Consider the following 19,710-nt stretch of genomic DNA (forward strand, 5'->3'; position numbering starts at 1 on the left):
TCAAGCTGTAAACTTTGTATACTACAAGTCATAAAAGGGAAGATGGGGAAAATATGAAATTAGGGTACAAACTACAGCATGTTTAATGTAATGCTGTAAACAGTGACACAACTTGCATTTACACCTGATGATTGCAATTCTCATAATTGTTCACATAGATGCTGTCAATAGTTTTATAGGGTAAGATTACCTTTTATTCACTTACAAGAACAAGGATAAGATTAGTTCTACAAGTTCTCTTAGACTAAAAGAAAAATATAAAAAGTGGAGGCAACTGGGGTATATCTGAACGAAGACAAAAGTACTCTCAAAATTGTCTCACAAATCATTCATAGGAAATGCCACAATTCTATTATGATTTTAACATGGGTGAAATTATATATAATATATATACATATATATATATATACATATATATATATATATATATACATTATATATATATATATATATACATTATATATATATATATATATATATATACATATATATATATATATACACAGCTCTTTATGAACGTATATATATATATTATATATATATATATATACAGTCAACTCTCAATTAACACGAGTTTAACTATCGCATTTTCGATATAACATGAGTTAATTTCTGCTTCTGACCCAGGGCAGTGGACAAGGTGCAGGGATGACCCGTCATCCAGGAGGTGCTAAGAGGGAGGGTGGAGGGGTGTGGAGTGTATTCAGGGATGGAATGGGTGGAAATGATTTTATGCCTTTTCCTTTTTGGCTACCTCTCTAGTAAGGGGGGAAAAGCCTTGGTATATGTATGTAATTTCTATTGATTTTTTTTTTTTTTAAATAACACGACAATTTCGATTTAACACGATTTAAATTTGGTGGTAAGAGCACTGAGAAATTGTAAACTCTCGTTTTCTGCTCTATACCAAAACAAAAAAGAAAATGGTGTCACCAACCCACAATTAATGGTAAACTAATTTTTAAATGTATGGAGCGTCATTATAAGTCATAAAAGCTTGAAAAATTGTTGCAGAGAAATGAGTAATTTAGAGATTGAAAACTATCGTTTTCTGTTCTACGCCAAAACAAAAAAGAAAACGGTTGTCACCAACCCACAATTAATGGTAAACTAATTTTCAAATGTATGGACCGTGATTATAAGTCATAGAAACTTGAAAAATTGTTACAGAGAAGTGAATAATTTAGTTAGAGATTGTAAACTTGCTTTCTGTTCTACACCAAAACAAAAAAGAAAACCGTGTCACTAACCCAAAATTAATGGTAAACTAATTTTTAAATGTATGGACCATGATCATAAGTCATAAAAGCTTGAAAAATTGTTACAGAGAAATGAATAATTTAGTTAGAGATTGTAAACTCTCGTTTTCTGTTCTACGAGTGCCCAGGAGTCTGAGGAAGAGGCTAGTGAGGCGGAGAGTGGCTGGTGACGAGTGCGCACATAGAATAAATAATTGTGTACTACATATAATTACAAAGAATGTGTGTTTTTGTTGTTTCTGTAACCTGCAAATGTATTAATAATGCGTTTGTTCAAGTTCAGAGTAACAAAACCCCAAAATAGACAAGACTTTCCCAGTGTCCAGGAACCTAACCCCCCTATTACCATTATTTCCTATAGGAAAAATATGTTTAACTAAAGCGATTTTGATTGACACAATGTCTCCAAGAACGTAACCACTGCGTTAATTGAGTTGACTATGTGTGTATTTACCTAGTTATATTTACCTAGTTGTATTTTACGGGAAGGGGAGCTATGCTCGTGGGGTCCCGTCTTCATATCTCATTTTATCTAAACTATTTTTAAATTCATGTATTGTTTTTGCACACACCACTTTCTCATCTAACTTGTTCCAACTGTCTATTACTCTGTGAGGAAAGCTGTTCTTTTTCAAATCTCTTCTATAGCTGTCTTTTTTTATTTTCTTTCCGTGTCCTCTTGTATTTCTGTCATCCCATTTTATCAGATTCTCTCTATCAGTAATTTCCATGCCTTTCATGATTCTGTAAATAGCTATCAAATCTCCTCTCTCTCTTCTTTGCTCTAGTGTCTGTAGTTCAAGTTTTTCTAGTCTCTCTTCATATGATAGTTTTGAGAGTGTTGGTGCCAATTTTGTAATTGCTCTTTGTATTCTTTCAAGTTTTTTTATACATTTTTTGTACTTGGTGACCATATCGTTGCTGCATATTCCAATCTTGGTCTTATCAGGGTGATTAGGATTTTCTTCACCATTTCTTCATCCAGGTATGTAAATGCAACTTTGATTGTTCTTATTAAATTATAAGTTTCTCCAAAAATCTTATTTATATGTTTCTCAGGTGACATATTATTCATAACAATGACTCCCAGGTCCTTCTCATTTTCTACTTTTTTTATTCCTTCTTCTCCCAAATTATATGATCCTGTTATTCTGTTTTTGCTTTTTCCAAATTCCATTATACTACACTTTTTTGTATTGAACTCCATTTCCCACTTCCTACTCCATTCCTGTACTTTATATAGATCTCTCTGTAGTGATTCACAATCTTCTTCTGTTTTCACTCTTTTTTGTAGTTTTGCATCATCTGCAAAGAAGCTCATATAGCTTTCAATTCCTTCATCCATATCATTAATATATATAGCAAACATTATTGGGGCCAGTACTGTTCCCTGCGGAACACCGCTTATTACTTTATCCCATTTTGAGTGCTGGTCTCTTATCACTACTCTCATTTTTCTTTCTTGCAAAAAGTCTTCCATCCAATTTAGAAGTTTTCCTTGTATTCATCCTTCAGTTTCTAATTTCTTAAGCAACTTCTTATGTGGTACTTTGTCAAACACTTTCTTTAGGTCTAGAAATGCACAGTCCGCCCATCCATCTCTTTCTTGTATTATATCTATTAGCCTTGAATAGAAACATATTAAATTGGTGACGCATGATCGTCCTTGTCTGAATCCAAATTGCCTTGGATTTAACACTTTGTTTTTTTTTCTAAATATTTTACCCATCTACTTTTGATAATTCTTTCACAAATTTTTGCTATTGTACTTGTTAGAGAGACTGGTCTATAGTTTGTAGGTTCTTCTTAATTTCCTCCTTTATATATAGGTACTATATTTGCTTTTTTCCAATCTTCTGGAACTTTTCCTTCTTTCAAGGAACTGTTTAGTATGCTATGTATTTTGTCTGCCAGTTCATTCCTGCATTCTTTCAGAATCTAGTTTGCTATTTCATCTGGTCCATGCGATTTTCTGACATCAAGATTACTCAAGTGTGTCAATATTTCATTCTTTGTTACTTCTATTTCTTCCATAGGGGGGACTTTCTCTTTCCATTCGTTCTCTTCAGGTTGTATGTTCTCCCGTGTAAACACTGATTTAAAATGTTTGTTCATAATTTCCGCCATTTCCATTTCCTCAGTGTATTCAACTCCCCCTTGTCTTAATTTCTCCAAGTCTTGTTTGTTTTTCAGTTTATTGTTTACAAATCTGTAGAATAGTTTTGGTTGATCTTTACACTTTTCTATGACATCTTTTTCATATTTTCTCTTTTTCCTCTCTGCATGTTTGTACATATTCATTTCTATAACAGGTATATATTTTCCATTTTTCAGGTCTTCTGTCCTTTTCCCATTTGGTCCAGGCTTTGTCTCTTTTGTCTTTTAACTCCCTACAGCTTTTGTTGTACCAGCATTTTACATATTCTTTTTCTTGTTTTTGTCTTGGGACATACTTTTCCACTCCTTTTTTGTAAATTTTTGTCAAAATATTCCATTTCTCTTCTACTGTTGTTTCTTCTTTGTATATTTCTTCCCAGTTTTCTTTTTGAAAGAATTCTCTTATTTTATCAAAGTTTGTTTTTTCATACATCATTCTTCCTTTTCTATATTGTTCATTTCTTTTCATATATTTTTCTTCATTAAGTTCCAGTTCAATGAACTTTGTGTGTGTGTGTGTGTATATGTGTATTATATATATATATATATATTATATATTTATATATATAAATATATAAATATATATATAAATATTATATATATATATAAACATATATATATATATAAACATATATATATATAAACATATATATATACATATATATATATATATATATATATATATATACATACATACATACATATACCAAGGCTTTTTCCCCCTTCCCAGGGAGGTAGCCAAAAAGGGAAAGGCATAAAAACACTCCCACCCATTTCATCCCTAAATACACTCCACACCCCTCCCACCCTTCCTCTCATCTGAGCACCTCCTGGATGACGGGTCATCCCTGCACCCTGCCCACCGCCCTGGGTCAGAAGCAGTGTCGCAAGACACAGTACATCCACAGCAAGGCCGCTTCATTTAATCGGCGACCCCCCCTCTCCGTCCCCCTTTGCATATAAGGAGAGGACGGGGAGAAATCCCTTCGGGCTGCGTCAAAATTTACTCACACATACTACCCCACCCCCCACCCCCCCGCCCATTCCTCCTCATGCAGTCACAACATCATCCATATACAACCATTCTCCACTCACCTCTGTCTTCCGTCCTCTCCCTTCCTTCCTCAACAGACATTCCCCTCTTCCCCAAAGCCCCCTTCACCCCATCCATCCACCTCATCCTAGGACGTCCCCTCATGTTCACTCCCTCCACATCTGCCTTCCATACCTCTTTTACTAGTCTTTCTTCACTCATTCTTTCCATGTGTCCAAACCATCCTAATATTCTTTCATCAACCCTATCTCCCAAATCTTTTTTCACCCCTGTTCTCCTCCTCACCTCCTCATTTCTCACTCTATCTAGCCTAGTAACCCCCACCATACTTCTCAGACACCTCATCTCAAACACATTCAAACTCCTTCTCTCTTCTTCTCTTATGTTCCACGTTTCTGCCCCATACAATGCTGTTGGCACAATCACTCCTTCATACAGTCTCCTCTTCGCATCCATTCCCAAATGTCTATTTCTCATTACACTCTTTAAACCACCAAGGCATTTACTCGCTTCTCTCAATCTACATTCTACCTCCACCTTCACTCCACCTTTTCCTGCTACACTTGCACCCAAGTATCTAAAACTATCCACTTCCTCCAGTCGCTCTCCCTTAATGTTCACTTCCAGTCTACTGCCACTTTCACCCCTTGTACATCTCATCACCTTACTTTTACCCACATTTATCTTTAGCTTTCTTCTATCACATACTCTCCCAAACTCTGCCACCAGCTTCCTCAATCCCTCCTCTGACCCTGCCACAAGCGCAGTGTCGTCTGCAAACAACAGCTGGCTCACCTCCCACTTTTCTCCATTTTCTTTAACCATCTCCAATCCCTGACTCACTACCCTAGCATTCACCTCTCGCACCACCCCATCCATGTATAAGTTGAACAGCCAGGGCGACATAACGCATCCTTGACGAAGTCCCACCTTTACTTCAAACCACTCACTCTCTCCATTTCCAATCCTAACACATGCTCTACTACTCACATAAAAACTCTTGACAGCTCCCAAAAGCTTTCCTCCTATCCCATAAATCTGCATAACCTCCCACAGTGCCTTTCTGTCTACCCTATCATAAGCCTTTTCCAGATCCATAAAAGCCCAAAAAACATCCTTCCCCTTTCCTATAGCTTTCTCACATATCTGTCTTACCACAAAGATCTGATCTACACAACCTCTACCCGTCCTAAATCCACACTGTTCCTCACCAATTACTCCTTCTGTTCCTCTCCTAATCCTCTCACTTAAGATTCTCCCATAAGCCTTCCCTACTACACTCAACAGGCTAATCCCTCTGAAATTACTACATTCACACTTGTCCCCTTTTCCCTTGTAAAGAGGAACTATACAGGCACTACTCCAGTCCTCCGGTACTCTACCCTCTCTCCAGCAAACATTAAATAATCTCACCAACCAGTCCACCATCACTGAACCTCCCTTTTTCAGACATTCTGCATGTATATGTATATTATATATATATATATATATATATATATATATATATATATACATATATACACATATCAGAGTTTGCATTACAGCTGGACAGGTAGTGTGTTACTAAAAAATCTGAGATGAATTTCCGTCAGTGCATTACCAATTTAAATTTCCTTAGAGCAGTCCACATTACTGCGCATGTGTATATGTACTAAGGAAATTAAAATTGGTAATGGACTGACACAAACGCACACCTGTCTGGTGGTAATGCACCCAGCTTTGATATATATATATATATATATATATATATATATATATACAGGTAAACGTCGACTTACGATGGCATTAGGTTTCGATAGAGCCATCGTAAGACGATCTCATCGTAAGTCGATCCCCACTCTGTTCCGTGGTCACTGTACCTAGCCTACCTGTATATTAACCACCAGAGATACTGAATATAGCCTATTAAACATGTACAGTAGTTTATTTAATTATTTTTATCCTTTTTACCATATTCAAACACTATAATATGTATTTTCAGTACGGAACTTAAATCTCGCGGGCAGCAGCCAATGCCAGCCGTACGACGTGACGTAATAATACTCGCATCATAAAATATAGTCACCGCTTATATCGATCGTTCTCTCTTTCACCCGCGAATTTTGAAAACCACAGAGAATGAATCATTTGAGAGAATGTAAAAACACAGGGGCGACTACAATAAATATAATCAAGACGCCGATATGGCAGCGTCGCGAATCCACTTGCTCCTCATGACGCATACGTGTGCGGCACCGTATGGAAGGGGTTAAATTATCATATCGTCGTCGTCGTCGTCGTCATCGTAAAGTCGAACAATCGTAAGTCGCGGCCATCGTAAGTCGACGTTTACCTGTATATATATATATATATATATATATATATATATATATATATATGTATACAGTCATCCCCCATTATTCGTGGGGGATACATTCTCAAAACCCCTGTGAATGGCTAAAACCGCGAATAATCTTTTTGAGAAAACCATTGAAAATCTACGGAATATCACCGCCAAAACTCGCACTCTCGTACTTCATTCTAGCCACACTTCTCTACTAACAGTTGAAACATGCTTTAAATGTCTTTCACTTATAATAAATTCACTTCTCATATATCAGGGGTTAACAAATATAATTTAATAACACTTAATAAACTAAGAATAATACAATATGGCCCATAACAGGGCCATTCCCTCACAGACTTCATATCTCGTATTTCTTACCCTCCTCCTTCATTGCTAAAATCCAACTTTCAATGCACAGGCAGCATGGGCCGCGGGATGCATTAAAGGCTTTCCAATTGGTCAAAATTGATTTTTTCCTTCACTTTTTTTCAATTGAAATCCGTGAATAGTCAAAACTGCAGATAAAAAACCCACGAATAACGAGGAATGACTGTATATATATATATATATATTTACACACACACACACAAAACTAGTATTTACAAATGAGAAGGGAGTTGTGAAACGAGTGACCGAAATGGAGTAATCTTTATACAATTTAATGCTAATTTTTTGGGGCTTTTATGGATCTGGAAAAGGCATATGATAGGGTAGACAGAAAGGCACTGTGGGAGGTTTTGCAGATATAAGGGATAGGAGGAAAGCTTCTAGGAGCTGTCAAGAGATTTTACGAGAGTAGAAGAGCATGTGCCAGTATTAGAAATGGAGAGAGTGAATGGTTCAAGGTAAAGGTGGGTCTTCGTCAGGGATGTGTTATGTCGCCTTGGCTGTTCAACTTATACATGGATGGGGTAGTGCGAGAGGTAAATGCAAGGGTGGTGGGTCAGGGATTGGAGATGTTTAAAGAAAATGGAGAAAAATGGGAGGTGAGTCAGTTGTTGTTTGCGGACGACACTGCGCTTGTAGCAGGATCAGAGGAGGGATTAAGGAAGTTGTGACAGAGTTTGGGAGAGTGTGTGATAGAAGAAAGTTGAAGAAAAATGTGGGTAAAAGTAAGGTGATGAGATGTACAAGGGGTGGAAGTGGCAGCAGACTGGAAGTGACCATTAACCTCTTCACTCCGGGACTTAAATCTCGCGGGCAGCAGCCAATGCCAGCCGTACGACGTGTCGTAATAATACTCGCATCATAAAATGTAGTCACCGCTTATATCGATCGTTCTCTCTTTCACCCGTGAATTTTGAAAACCATAGAAAATGTGATTAAGGGCATATTAGGGAGAATGTTAAAACTCAGGGGCGACTACAATAAATATAATCAAGACGCCGATATGGCAGTGTCACGAATCCACTTGCTCCTCATGACGCCTACGTGTGCGGCACCGTATGGTAGGGGTTAAGGGAGAACGACTGGAGGAAGTGGATCGTTTTAGATACTTGGGTGCAAATGTGGCAGGAAAAGGTGGAGTGAAGGTGGAGGTAGAATGTAGATTGAGAGAAGCGAGTAAATGCCTTGGTGGATTAAAATGTGTAATGAGGAATAGACATTTGGGAATGGAGGCTAAGAGGAAACTGTATGAAGGAGTGATTGTGCCAATAGCAATGTATGGGGCAGAAACATGGAGCATAAGAGAGGAAGAGAGAGTTTGAATGTGTTTGAGATGAGGTGTCTGAGAAGTATGATGGGGGTTACTAGGCTAGATAGAGTGAGAAATGAGGTGAGGAGGAGAACAGGGGTGGTAAGGGAGTTGGGAGATAGGGTTGAAGAGTATTAGGATGGTTTGGACACATGGAAAGAATGAGTGAAGAAAGACTAGTAAAAGACGTATGGAAGGCAGATGTGGAAGAGTGAATATGAGGGGACATCCTAGGATGAGATGAATGGATGGGGTGAAGGGGGCTTTGGGGAAGAGGGGAATGTCTGTTGAGGAAGGATGGGAGAGGACAGAAGACAGGGGTGAATGGAGAATGGTTGTATATGGATGATGTGAAGAATGAGGTGGAATGGGTGGGGGATGGGGGGTGAGATAGTATGTGTGAGCAAAATTTGACACAGCCCAAAGGGATTTCTCTCAGTCTTCTCCTTTTCTGCATGGGGGGATGGAGAGGGGGGTCGCCGATTTAATGAAGCTGCCTTGCTGTGGATGTGCTGTGTCTTGTGACACTGCCTCTGACCCAGGGCAGTGGACAAGGTGCAGGGATGACCCATCATCCAGGAGGTGCCAAGATATGAGGGAGGGTGGAGGGGAGTGTATTTAGGGATAGAATGGGTGGGAATAGTTTTTACGCCTTTTTCTTTTTTTGGCTACCTCCCTATATATATATAGTGAAGTTTTGATTATCTGGTGTCCAATATAGTGGCAATCCCAATATAACAGCACCTTTTGACAAGACTTACTAATAAAATTAAATGTAAATATTAATACATGGCAATGCCAATATTTGGATTTCATGCATGCTCTTGGCAGCAGAGCTATGCAGGTAGAGTGACAACACTTAAGTGGCAGCTTTCCGAACTACTGGGAACAGCCTTATGCTTCACCACAATATTACCTGTTGCATCTGCTACATTACAGTCTCTTCTTTATTTGTTTACATTGGCATGTCTGTGCTAGCTACTGTATCTCACCATGGCACCACTGCAGAATAAGACCATGGAGAAGAGGAAGCACTTTCTTCTGACACTCCCAAAGAAGATTGAGCTCATAAAACAGATGGAAAAGGGAGAGAGCCGCAGCACGTTGATGGTGGAATTTAGTGTTTGTTGATGTTGTACAACCTCAAGAAACAGAAGACAAGCTTCTGTCTTTTGTTGCTAACACAGAAGCCCCTACAACACTAATTGACAAGAAGTTGTTGAAGAGACCTAAGCTTGATAAATTGGATTGGGCTCTCTACTGTTGCAAGAAATTCAAATATGCTTTTATACCTGCCCTTCAGAAGTATTCATTCTATACTAGTGTGCACACATGCACACACATGCATAAGCTACTCCACATCCAAATGTGGTGGTAACAGCAAGCTTCAACTGACCCATGGTCAACTTGGCTTGACATGACAATTCAACCATCGAGACAGCTGCATCTCGGACAGTGGATTTGGCCATACAATGTTGCCATATATCACATTGTGGAACTATACGGGTACTCCTCCAGCACTCTACCATCTTTTCAACAAAAATTAAACAACCTTACCAACCAGTCCACCATCACTGTACCTCCCATTTTTAGACATTTTGCATGATGCCTATCCAACCCAGGTGTCTTAATTACTCTCATCATCTTAACAACTGTATAGGGTGCTCGGGATAAATTAAATAATTTTTTGATCTTCTGTCATTTCAGAACCATTTGAAGGATTTAAAAGCAGTAAAGTGCAACAGATAGCTGATTCTGTGTACTATTGGTGGGCATGAAAGCAAGAGAGCATGAATGACTGGAAGAGAGTGACCTGCATCATGATGATTTGCACTGGATTAAGAAATTCAGAAATCTTAGCTGCTGCTCAGTGCTCATTGAATACTGTGAAGGCCATGAGATGTGAGTTGGAGAATTGCAATGGAGATGTGGAAGCAGTGGCTAGCATGAAGGATCATAGCAAGCGTTCTGACTTTGTCCACACAATGGAATTTGTCGAGAAGCTGGGGAAAAAAAAAAAAAAAAAAAAAAAAGTGAGGCAAGATCCAGTCAAGAGAGATGGGCATCAGAGTGGCAACTATGAAGAAAGCACTGAATGAGGATCTTTGCTACTCCTCATACAAAAGGAGCAAGGGCCAACTCCTCATACAAAAGGAGCAAGGGCCAACTACTCATCCCCAAGGCCCAAGAGAACCACCTTACAAAAGCCAAGAAACTCCTCAACAAGGTCAAACCCCCAGTTAAGCCGTGAATGCTCTCGTTCTTCTCAGACAAGAAGAACTTCTGCCAGGATCAGTTGCACAATGTGCACAACAACAGGTGGCTAGCCTACAGTCTGCACAAAGTCCTGTACTTCATGAAGACTAAGTTCCCTCAAACTGTGATAGTCTCTGGGTGTGTTTCCAGTGAAGGCCACGTCATGCCACCCCACATCTTTGAAGAGGGACTCAGACTCACTTCACATGGCTATATTGAGTTGATGTCCACTGTTGTCAAGTGCTGGGTGGAGAGGGTGGCTATGGGAAGACCACATATGTGGCAGGAGGACTCACCTCCATGTCACACCTCTGGGAAAACCCAAAAGTGGCTGAGAACTTCAACTTCACCAGCCTCAATATCTGGCCCCCCAACTTGCCTGATTGCATCCCCATGAACTATTATGTGTGGCGTACAGTTGAAAAAGACACCAATCATACTGCCTGCAACACCAAGGAGAAACTGACTGCCAGATCAAACTGGTGTTCAGGCATCTCTCAAAGGACACTGTGAAGGCCGTGTGCTACAGGTTCAGGTCCCACCTGGAGGCCGTTGTGGAGGCTCAGGGTGGCTTCTTTGAGTGAGCTGTATTTGGCAAAAGATCCTCTAAGAGATGAATTTTGAATTTTTAGAAAACATAAATTTATGGCAGAGATATGATGTTTTTCTTTCCTTTTCGAAAGTGTCAAAATTATCTTCAACATCCTGTATATATGAGTGTGTGTGTGTGTGTGTGTATATATATATATATATATATATATATATATATATATATACACACACACATATATACATAGATATATATATATCGTATACTTAGGGCACAGGTTCTCCTTGATATACACTGAGTTAAACACCACAGCATTGTCACAATTATTTATCTTCTTCCTAATATTTTCAATTCTCCTCACTATAGTTCTGACTTTGGGAGGGTGATCGAAAATCAATTGTCCAAAGTTCTCCATTTTAACCACTTCCATACGGTGACGCCTACATAGGCAGCATGAGGAGCAAGTGGGTACTTGATGTTGCCGACGTCGCCATCTTGATTATATTTATTGTAGTCGTACCTACGTAATTTTCATTCTCTCTAAACTGGCTTCATCAGTTTTCTATGGTTATCAAAATACACAGGTGAAAGAGAACGAACGATTGAGCACTGACTTTATTTTTTATAATGCGATTATTATGACGCAACAGCTAATGCTGCCAGATGTACGAGGTGCCCCGTAGTGAAGAGGTTAATGACAAATTCGACGTATCGACTTCAAGGAGTCATTTTCAAAATAATTACATTTATCACAACACAATTACACAGAACACAGAACAACTACATTTTTACAGACCCTCCCCCTCCTTAGGGGAGGGGGAGGGTCAGGTCATCAAGCCACACACCACTGTAAGTCTTTCCATGTATATGGAAAGACGTTGCACTGTTCAGTCCGTAAAAATGTAGTTGTTCTGTGTTCTGTGTAATTGTGCTGTGATAAATGTAATTATTTTGAAAATGACTCCTTGAAGTCGAAACGTCGAATTTATTAAAATGGAGAACTTTGGACAATTGATTTTCGATCACCCTCCCAAAGTCAGAACTATAGTGGGGAGAATTGAAAATATTAGGAAGATAAATAATTGTGACAATGCTGTGGTGTTTAACTCAGTGTGTATATGTATATATATATATATATATATATATATATATATACATATATAGATAATAGGACAAAATGATAATGTTCTTGTCTGCTTTCTACATTTCTTGAGTAGATAAGAGGGTGGGTGGGTTGCCAAATAATGAAAGAGTGAGAGTAAATCTACTCCCTAAAGTTTGGCATTTTGTGGATGAAGAGTCATCCCTGTCACTCACCACACAGCTTGGGTTGAGGGCAATGTAGAAAGGTCAAATACATACCATATAAGGGGATGGCAGAGTCTAAGCATACAACCAACCAAAAACCCATCTGCTGTCCCTCCCATCTTAACTTATCATGGATGAAAGGTCATCCTTGTCTGCTGCCCACAGGTCAGGTCAGACACTGCAACAAGATAGCACCTCCACAGCAATGTCTGAGAGCCTAAACTGGTTTAGCCCTGCTGCTTAACACATGGCTATCCCTCTGTAATCTACTTGAGAAATATACAGAACAGACAAGAAAATATCCTTTTAGACTCATTGTTTTCTCATTCATTCACAACCACTATGCAATTGCACCTATCTCTTACTTTAGAACTCCCTTCTCTGCTCAGCAAATGTTTGTTTTGCGACCAATGACATTTTCACTCTATCCACTTTATTCTTGGTCTTCCCCTCAAGTTCCTTTAACTTCCAAGTTCCAAACTTCTAGCCTTTATCCATATATTCTTACCATATGTCCAAACCATCAAGTATTCTTTGATCAACTGTTAGCTCTTTTTGTACTAGATTTTCAAATCATGAAACTTACAAGTTGTCTAAACATTTTTTCCAAGCCCAATAGATATGATGAAGAAATATGGATTTCTGACCAATTTAAAACAATCTTGAATTATATAATTTCAGTAAACTCGTCAATGCATGCCAAGAAAAACATTAACATAAAAAATTACAAAGATTTATAAAAACTGAACTACAAACCTCTTCCAAATAACTGAGTTTTCCTTTAACTGAATAAACACATAAGTAAATATGAGAAAAAATATATGGAACAATACCATTCCCTACTTTAAGTGACCAAAGCATGAGAGCAAAGTGGAAAAACACGAAATACTGAGAAACATTGCACTCAAAATCACATCTTGCCAATACTGAAATGGAAAAGTTCTGGGAGCAATGTGGAAAGATATGACTGAAGAAACTCCTTGCATACCTGGTTGTGTTTGAGGAACAGGAGGTGCATTGAGGTCCATATTAAGGAGATCAGGGATTAGAGAATCCTGTGATGGAATGACAGTGGGTTGTGGCTGCTGAGTTGGTGCCTGGGTCTCTCCACTTTCAGCATCACCAGAGGCCTGCTAAAAGAAACAGTTCTGCTAACTATAGATATAATCATAATAAAATTTCTTTCCAAATAATGCAACAAGGGCATGATAAAAAATACTCATTTTTAGTCAACCATTACATAAGCATTACCTCTACAGTTTTAAATACTCTACAGCCGTAAATAGTGTTCAGCACTACAAAGAATTTAATATCAAACCATTCTCTCCTTGTGGTCTTCAGCCCAAAATGTCATTCATGATCTTGTAATATATTTCAAAAACATTCATATAAACATTTTAATCAATCAATTGTGTAATTGTAGCACTGCCCTGTTTCTTGCAGGTGATCCATGGTCCCCAAGAAACTGGCCACAACCACCGATTCAGTGAAGATATTTTATGTTGCTTTCTGGACAGAGTGAGTGTAGGGCAGTGCAGTACTGGGTGTTCTGTGTTTCCTCTGTGGTGGATGCATCTTGAGCAACTGGGGTCAGTTGCTAGGTCAATTTGGCATTGATACAGTTTTAATGTGGGGTGGTGACCTGAACATGGGCACATAAAAAGAGTTCTTGCTTGGGTGGATCAATCAATCCAGCCAAATCTGCTTTTGATATAGACAAATGAAAGCATACCTTGGGAAGGGCTCTACGATATCCAGTCCTGCCCTCCACAAAGGCTGAGGGTGGTTTGTGATACACTGAAGCCAGGGATGCAATGTGGCATATGAGCTCCTCTAAGAGGGTTGGTTCAATCAGATCTGTCTCTTCAGCAATCAAAGGCTTCTCTGCTAATACCACCTGTGGGGCACCATACAAAAGAAATAATGAATTTGACAATATTGTCCATAAAAAAAAATCTTGGTGAAAGATTTACAAGACAAAAACATTTTATTCTACATACATACATACATATACTGATGGCTTTTCCCTCCTTGTACAAAGGAGGTTGCCAAACTCAAAGGCAAAAATTCATTCCCACCCATTTCATCCCCACATACTCCATTCCCATTCACCATCCCTCCCTCTCTCTTTTCTTGGTTCCTCCTAGATGATGGGTCATCCTTGTATTTCACCCCATGCCCTGGGTGGTCAGAAGCAATGCAGCAAGACACAGCGCATCTACAGCAAGGCCGCTTCATTTAATCTGTGAATCCTCCCCCCCCCCCTCTCCATCTCATGCAGGAAAAGAGAAGTGGAGAAATCCCTTTGGGCTGCATCAAAATATCATTCACACATACTCCCCAACCACCCCATCCCCCACCCACTCCCTTCCATGCATCACACAATCATTCTCCACTCACCCCTACTGTCTTCTCCCTTCCTCCCTCATCGGACATCCCACTCTTTCCCAATGCCCCTTTTACCCTATCCATCCATCTCATACTTAGTCATTCCCTCATGTTCACTCCATCTCTGCCTTTCACACCTCTTTTACTACTCCTTCACTCATTCTTTCTATGTGTCCAAACCATCACAATACTTTCATCAGCCCTAGCTCCTGACTCTCTTTGCACCCCTGCTCTCCTCCCACCTCCTTGTTTCTCACTCTATCCAGCATAGTAACCCCTACAATACTTTTCAGGCATTTAATCTCAAATACATTTAAATTCTTCCTCTCTTATGTTCCATGCTTTTTGCACCATACAGTTCTGTTAGCACAATCACTCCTTCATACAAATTGGATGAGGTAACATTGTGTGCAAAAACTATATAAGAATTTAAGAACAAACTTGATGCTGAAAGATACAAAGATGGGTCACTATGAGCATAGCTCCCTTCCTGTATAATACAACTAGGTAAATACAATCTCCTCTTAGCATCCATTCCCAAATGTCTATTTCTTATTATACTTTTTAATCCCCCCAGGCATTTATTTGCTTCTCTCAATCTACATTCTACTTCCACCTCCACCTCCTTCCTTTCCTGCTACATTCACACCCATATATCTAAAGCTATCCACTTCCTCCAGTCTCCCGTAATACTCACTTCCAAGGAGCAATGACAAAGATGACCCTAACACTAACAAAATTGACATACAAAGACTGTCTAAACTGAAACTACCAACTGTGGAACAAAGAGAAAGAGGTGATCTATTGGCCATTTACAGAATCATGGGAGGTATGGAAGTCCTTTACAGAGAAGCCTTATTAACCCCTACAGCATCAGCAAAGAAGAGAATGAGGGGACCTACTAACCATCTACAGAATTATGAAAGGTAAAGAATGCCTTGATAGAGAGGACTTATTAAAATGGGACAGAGGAAAAACAAGAGGACATGCAATGAAACTCAAAAAGGATAACTACAGAAGAGACCTGAAAAAGAACAGCTTCCCACACAGAGTGATAGATATATGGAACAAATTGGATGAAAAAATAGTGTGTGCAAACACAATACAAGAATTTAAGAACAAACTTGATCTTGCAAGATACAAAAACGGGTCACCACAAGCATAGCTCCCCTTCCCATATAATACAACTAAGTAAATACAATGTGCACTACACAATCTCACAGCAACACTTCAAACATAGTACTGCCAAACATATGACAATCTCAGTGTTGCTAAACTCAGTGTTGCCAACTGCTTGAAGTTTATCCTGCATAACATAACATACAAACATAATGTAACATAAATTGGATGAAAAGATAATGTAAGCAAACACAATACAAGAATTTAAGAACAAACTTGTTCTTGTGATATACAAAAACGGGTCATAAGCATAGCTCCCCTTCCCATATAATACAACTAGGTAAATATCGTGGAACACAAAAACCGTGGGTGATGGAAAAAATTGGATATAATTTTTGGATTCTGCATGCAAAAACATATACAGCTAATTTTTTCCTTGGGACAAATTCTTTGTTGACCAGTGTAATGTTTGCTTAGCAAACATTACACTGAATGACATGGACGAGTGTGTGGACAGTTACTTGAGCTTCTTTGCTGATAATCCAAATTTGTTGAGAAAAGTGAGCACTGAAATAGACAGTGGGTCACTGCAGAAAGATTTGAACAAACTTTGAGAATGGAGTCAGAAGTATGAAGTGGACTTCAACATTGAAAAATGTAGCATAATGGAATTTGGAAAAAGTAAAAACAGGATACGAGGACAATATAAAATCAGTGAAAGGGCAGTAAAGAAAGTGGGATTTGAAAAAAGACCTGGGAGTTATCATCACAAAGGACATGTACCCTAAAAAACAGATCAACAAAATTGCTGGAGAAACCTATAACTTGGTGAGATCAATAAAAGTGGAATTTACTTATTTTGATGAAGTGGAAGAAAATAACAGTCACACTGATAAGACAAGACTGGAGTATGCCATCACATTATGGTCACCCAGTACTAAAAAGAATATAAGGAAAACTGAAAGAATCCAAAGAGCAATTCCAAAGATGGCCCCCACATTTTCAGAAATGTCATATGAAGAGAGATTGTCAAAACTAGAGACCTGAAAAAAAAAAAAAAAACAGGTTTCCCCACAGAGTGGTTGTACGGAATAAACTGGATGAAATGACAGTGAGTGCAAAAAACATATACAAATTTAAGAACAATTTAGATACGAGATACAGAGATGGATACCACGAGCATAGCTGCCCTTCCCATAAGATACAACTAAGTATATACAGCTAGGTAAACCTTAGGGTTCCAGTTGGAAAACTCCTCCCAGACCCTTTTATGCCTTTGCTTTTTTTTTTTAGGAATGTCCCCTTTAAGGCTACAGAGAGTAGGATGCCTAATCCTACCCCCATCCAATTTTTGTCACCTTTCATGACTTAAGTGGGAACAGTTGGTGGCAGTATTCTTTCTCCCCTACCACAGGGCTTGGAGAAAAAAAAGTATTCAGAGAAGTGGTACAGGACAGTATTTAGAGTGGGGGACAGCATAATGGAGGGACAGTCGCAGTATATTTATCATCATTTCTCTATGAGTAGAGATTTCCTCTATCACAAAAATGATGTATGACTTTGGTCCGCGGGGGTGCCCCATATATGGTAGACCCTAAAGTATCAGCTGCATGCTACTGAACTGATTTTAACCCCACAATAACATGCAGCCAATATCCCAGATGGGAATTGATTGTATAATCAATTATGCACATACCATTGGCCCTTCCCACCTTATGAGCGGGGTGGTCTAGTCAAAGCACACATCCCCTACATTAACATTAACCACTTCACTCCGGGGCACATTGCACGTCTGGCAGCATTAGCTGCCCGACGTGCGATGTTGCGTCATAATAATCGCATTATAAAAAATAAAGTCAGTGCTCAATTGTTCATTCTCTTTCACCCGTAAATTTTGATAACCATAGAAAATATGATGAAGCCAGTTTAGAGAGAAAAGAGGTTACGTAGGTACGACTAAAATAAATATAATCAAGACGCCGACGTCGGCATCATCGCGTACCCACTTGCTCCTCATGACGCCTACGTAGGCGGCATGAGGAGCAAGTGGGTACTCGCTGATGCCGAAGTCGCCATCTTGATTATATTTATTTTAGTCGTACCTACATAATTTTCATTCTCTCTAAACTGGCTTCATCAGTTTTCTATGGTTATCAAAATACACGGGTGAAAGAGAACGGACGATTTAGCACTGACTATTTTTTATAATGCCATTATTATGATGAAACATTGCACGTCGGGCAGCTAAAGCTGCCAGACGTGCGATGTGCCCCGGAGGGAAGAGGTTAAAACCTATCTTAATACACATCCTAGGACCTGTAAATCTTCAGATAAATACTGACCTCTTTGGCTGCAGCAGGATCTGTTGATAACAAGCGCCAGTAGATAAAGCCACGGTCACGAAGGTCAGGATTGTCTGAATCCTGGGTGGCAAGACTTAGAACCTATTGAAAACCAAGTGTACAAGTTTAGACATCAAGGTTGAAATATCACATGCTTTAATATGAAAATACTCTTCACAATTATCCTATTTCCAGACAATAAAATTCTGTAAAGATGTAAAAAGTCACTTCCCATGTCCCTTCACTCTTGCCCACCATTGCAAATCACTCACTCTTGCTCTCCCTTCCACCAAAAGATGACCAAATATTCCACTACTCCCTCCCATTTCTTTCATACATGTCAGTATGACTGATGATTCAGTTTATTGTTGTGAACTTCCCCATGAGGAGGCTAGGACAGTGCCCCTTACAGAAGACTTTGTTGCGTGGAATTTAACAAACCATGTCCTTGGTCCAACTCACTTGCAGCAGGGTTCTAACTACTATCACTTCAACCTTCATTGCAAGTACCCAGTAGCCATGCTCTAAACCACTTGGCCAGAAAGTGTATACCTAAAGGCCTCTTCCCCCCAATCATACACTCACCCCTAACCTCTCCCAAATCCATCTGTTTTCCCCTTTTACCTTAGTTCCTTGTGGATGAAATATCTTTGTTCCTTGTAGGAGAGAGGCCAAACGCAGAGTATGGGATCCAATATATTTTATGTTCCACCCAGCAGGGCTTCTTCAGAATTAACACAGTTGAAAAACTTCTTACTCCTTATATAGCCCGAGCTTGCGGGTAGAAACAAACATAAAAATGATGTACACACAATTTGCATAAATTGCTTGTTACTTGGTTATTGAAATTGTTAATGGTTTATTTAAATCAGAACAGTGGATTTTTTGCAATAAATAAACCATTAGCAATTTTAATAACCAAGTAACAAGCAATTTATGCAAATTGTGTGTACACCATTTATATGTTTGTTTCTCCCCACAAGCTCGGGCTATATAAGGAGTATGATGTTTCTTAACTGTGTTATTTCTGAAGAAGCCCTGCTGGGCAGAACGTAAAATATATTGGATCCCATACTCTGCGTTTGGCCTCTCTCCTACAGTGCTGTTGCAGTCGTTGCTGCTTTTACTCATTTTTGTTCCTTGCCCACGGCTTAGGTCAGAAGTAATGCAGCAAGATAACACCTCCACAGCAGGGTCCAACAGCCAAAGCTAGTACACCCCCACTATTATATTACAGCGCTCCCTCCTCATCCCC

General features: G+C 39.1%; 1 protein-coding gene across 7 annotated transcripts in view; it reads right to left on the reverse strand.

The window, feature by feature from the left end:
• AP-1-2beta (adaptor protein complex 1/2, beta subunit) overlaps positions 1-19,710 on the reverse strand; it is a 166,237-nt gene that overhangs the window by 60,088 nt on the left and 86,439 nt on the right. For 6 of the 7 annotated variants that reach the window (XM_076210265.1, XM_076210263.1, XM_076210264.1 and 3 more), the window contains exons 11-13: positions 18,456-18,557; positions 14,339-14,503; positions 13,595-13,739 (exon numbers count right to left, since the gene is read on the reverse strand). In XM_076210265.1, the coding sequence (XP_076066380.1) occupies positions 13,595-13,739; positions 14,339-14,503; positions 18,456-18,557 (412 nt within the window). The remainder of the gene's footprint in view (positions 1-13,594; positions 13,740-14,338; positions 14,504-18,455; positions 18,558-19,710) is intronic. The other variant, XM_076210262.1, reaches the window with a different exon arrangement.

Source organism: Oratosquilla oratoria, chromosome 27, assembly GCF_046742065.1.
Source record: "Oratosquilla oratoria isolate Oo_2021 chromosome 27, ASM4674206v1, whole genome shotgun sequence".
Taxonomy (NCBI): domain Eukaryota; kingdom Metazoa; phylum Arthropoda; class Malacostraca; order Stomatopoda; family Squillidae; genus Oratosquilla; species Oratosquilla oratoria.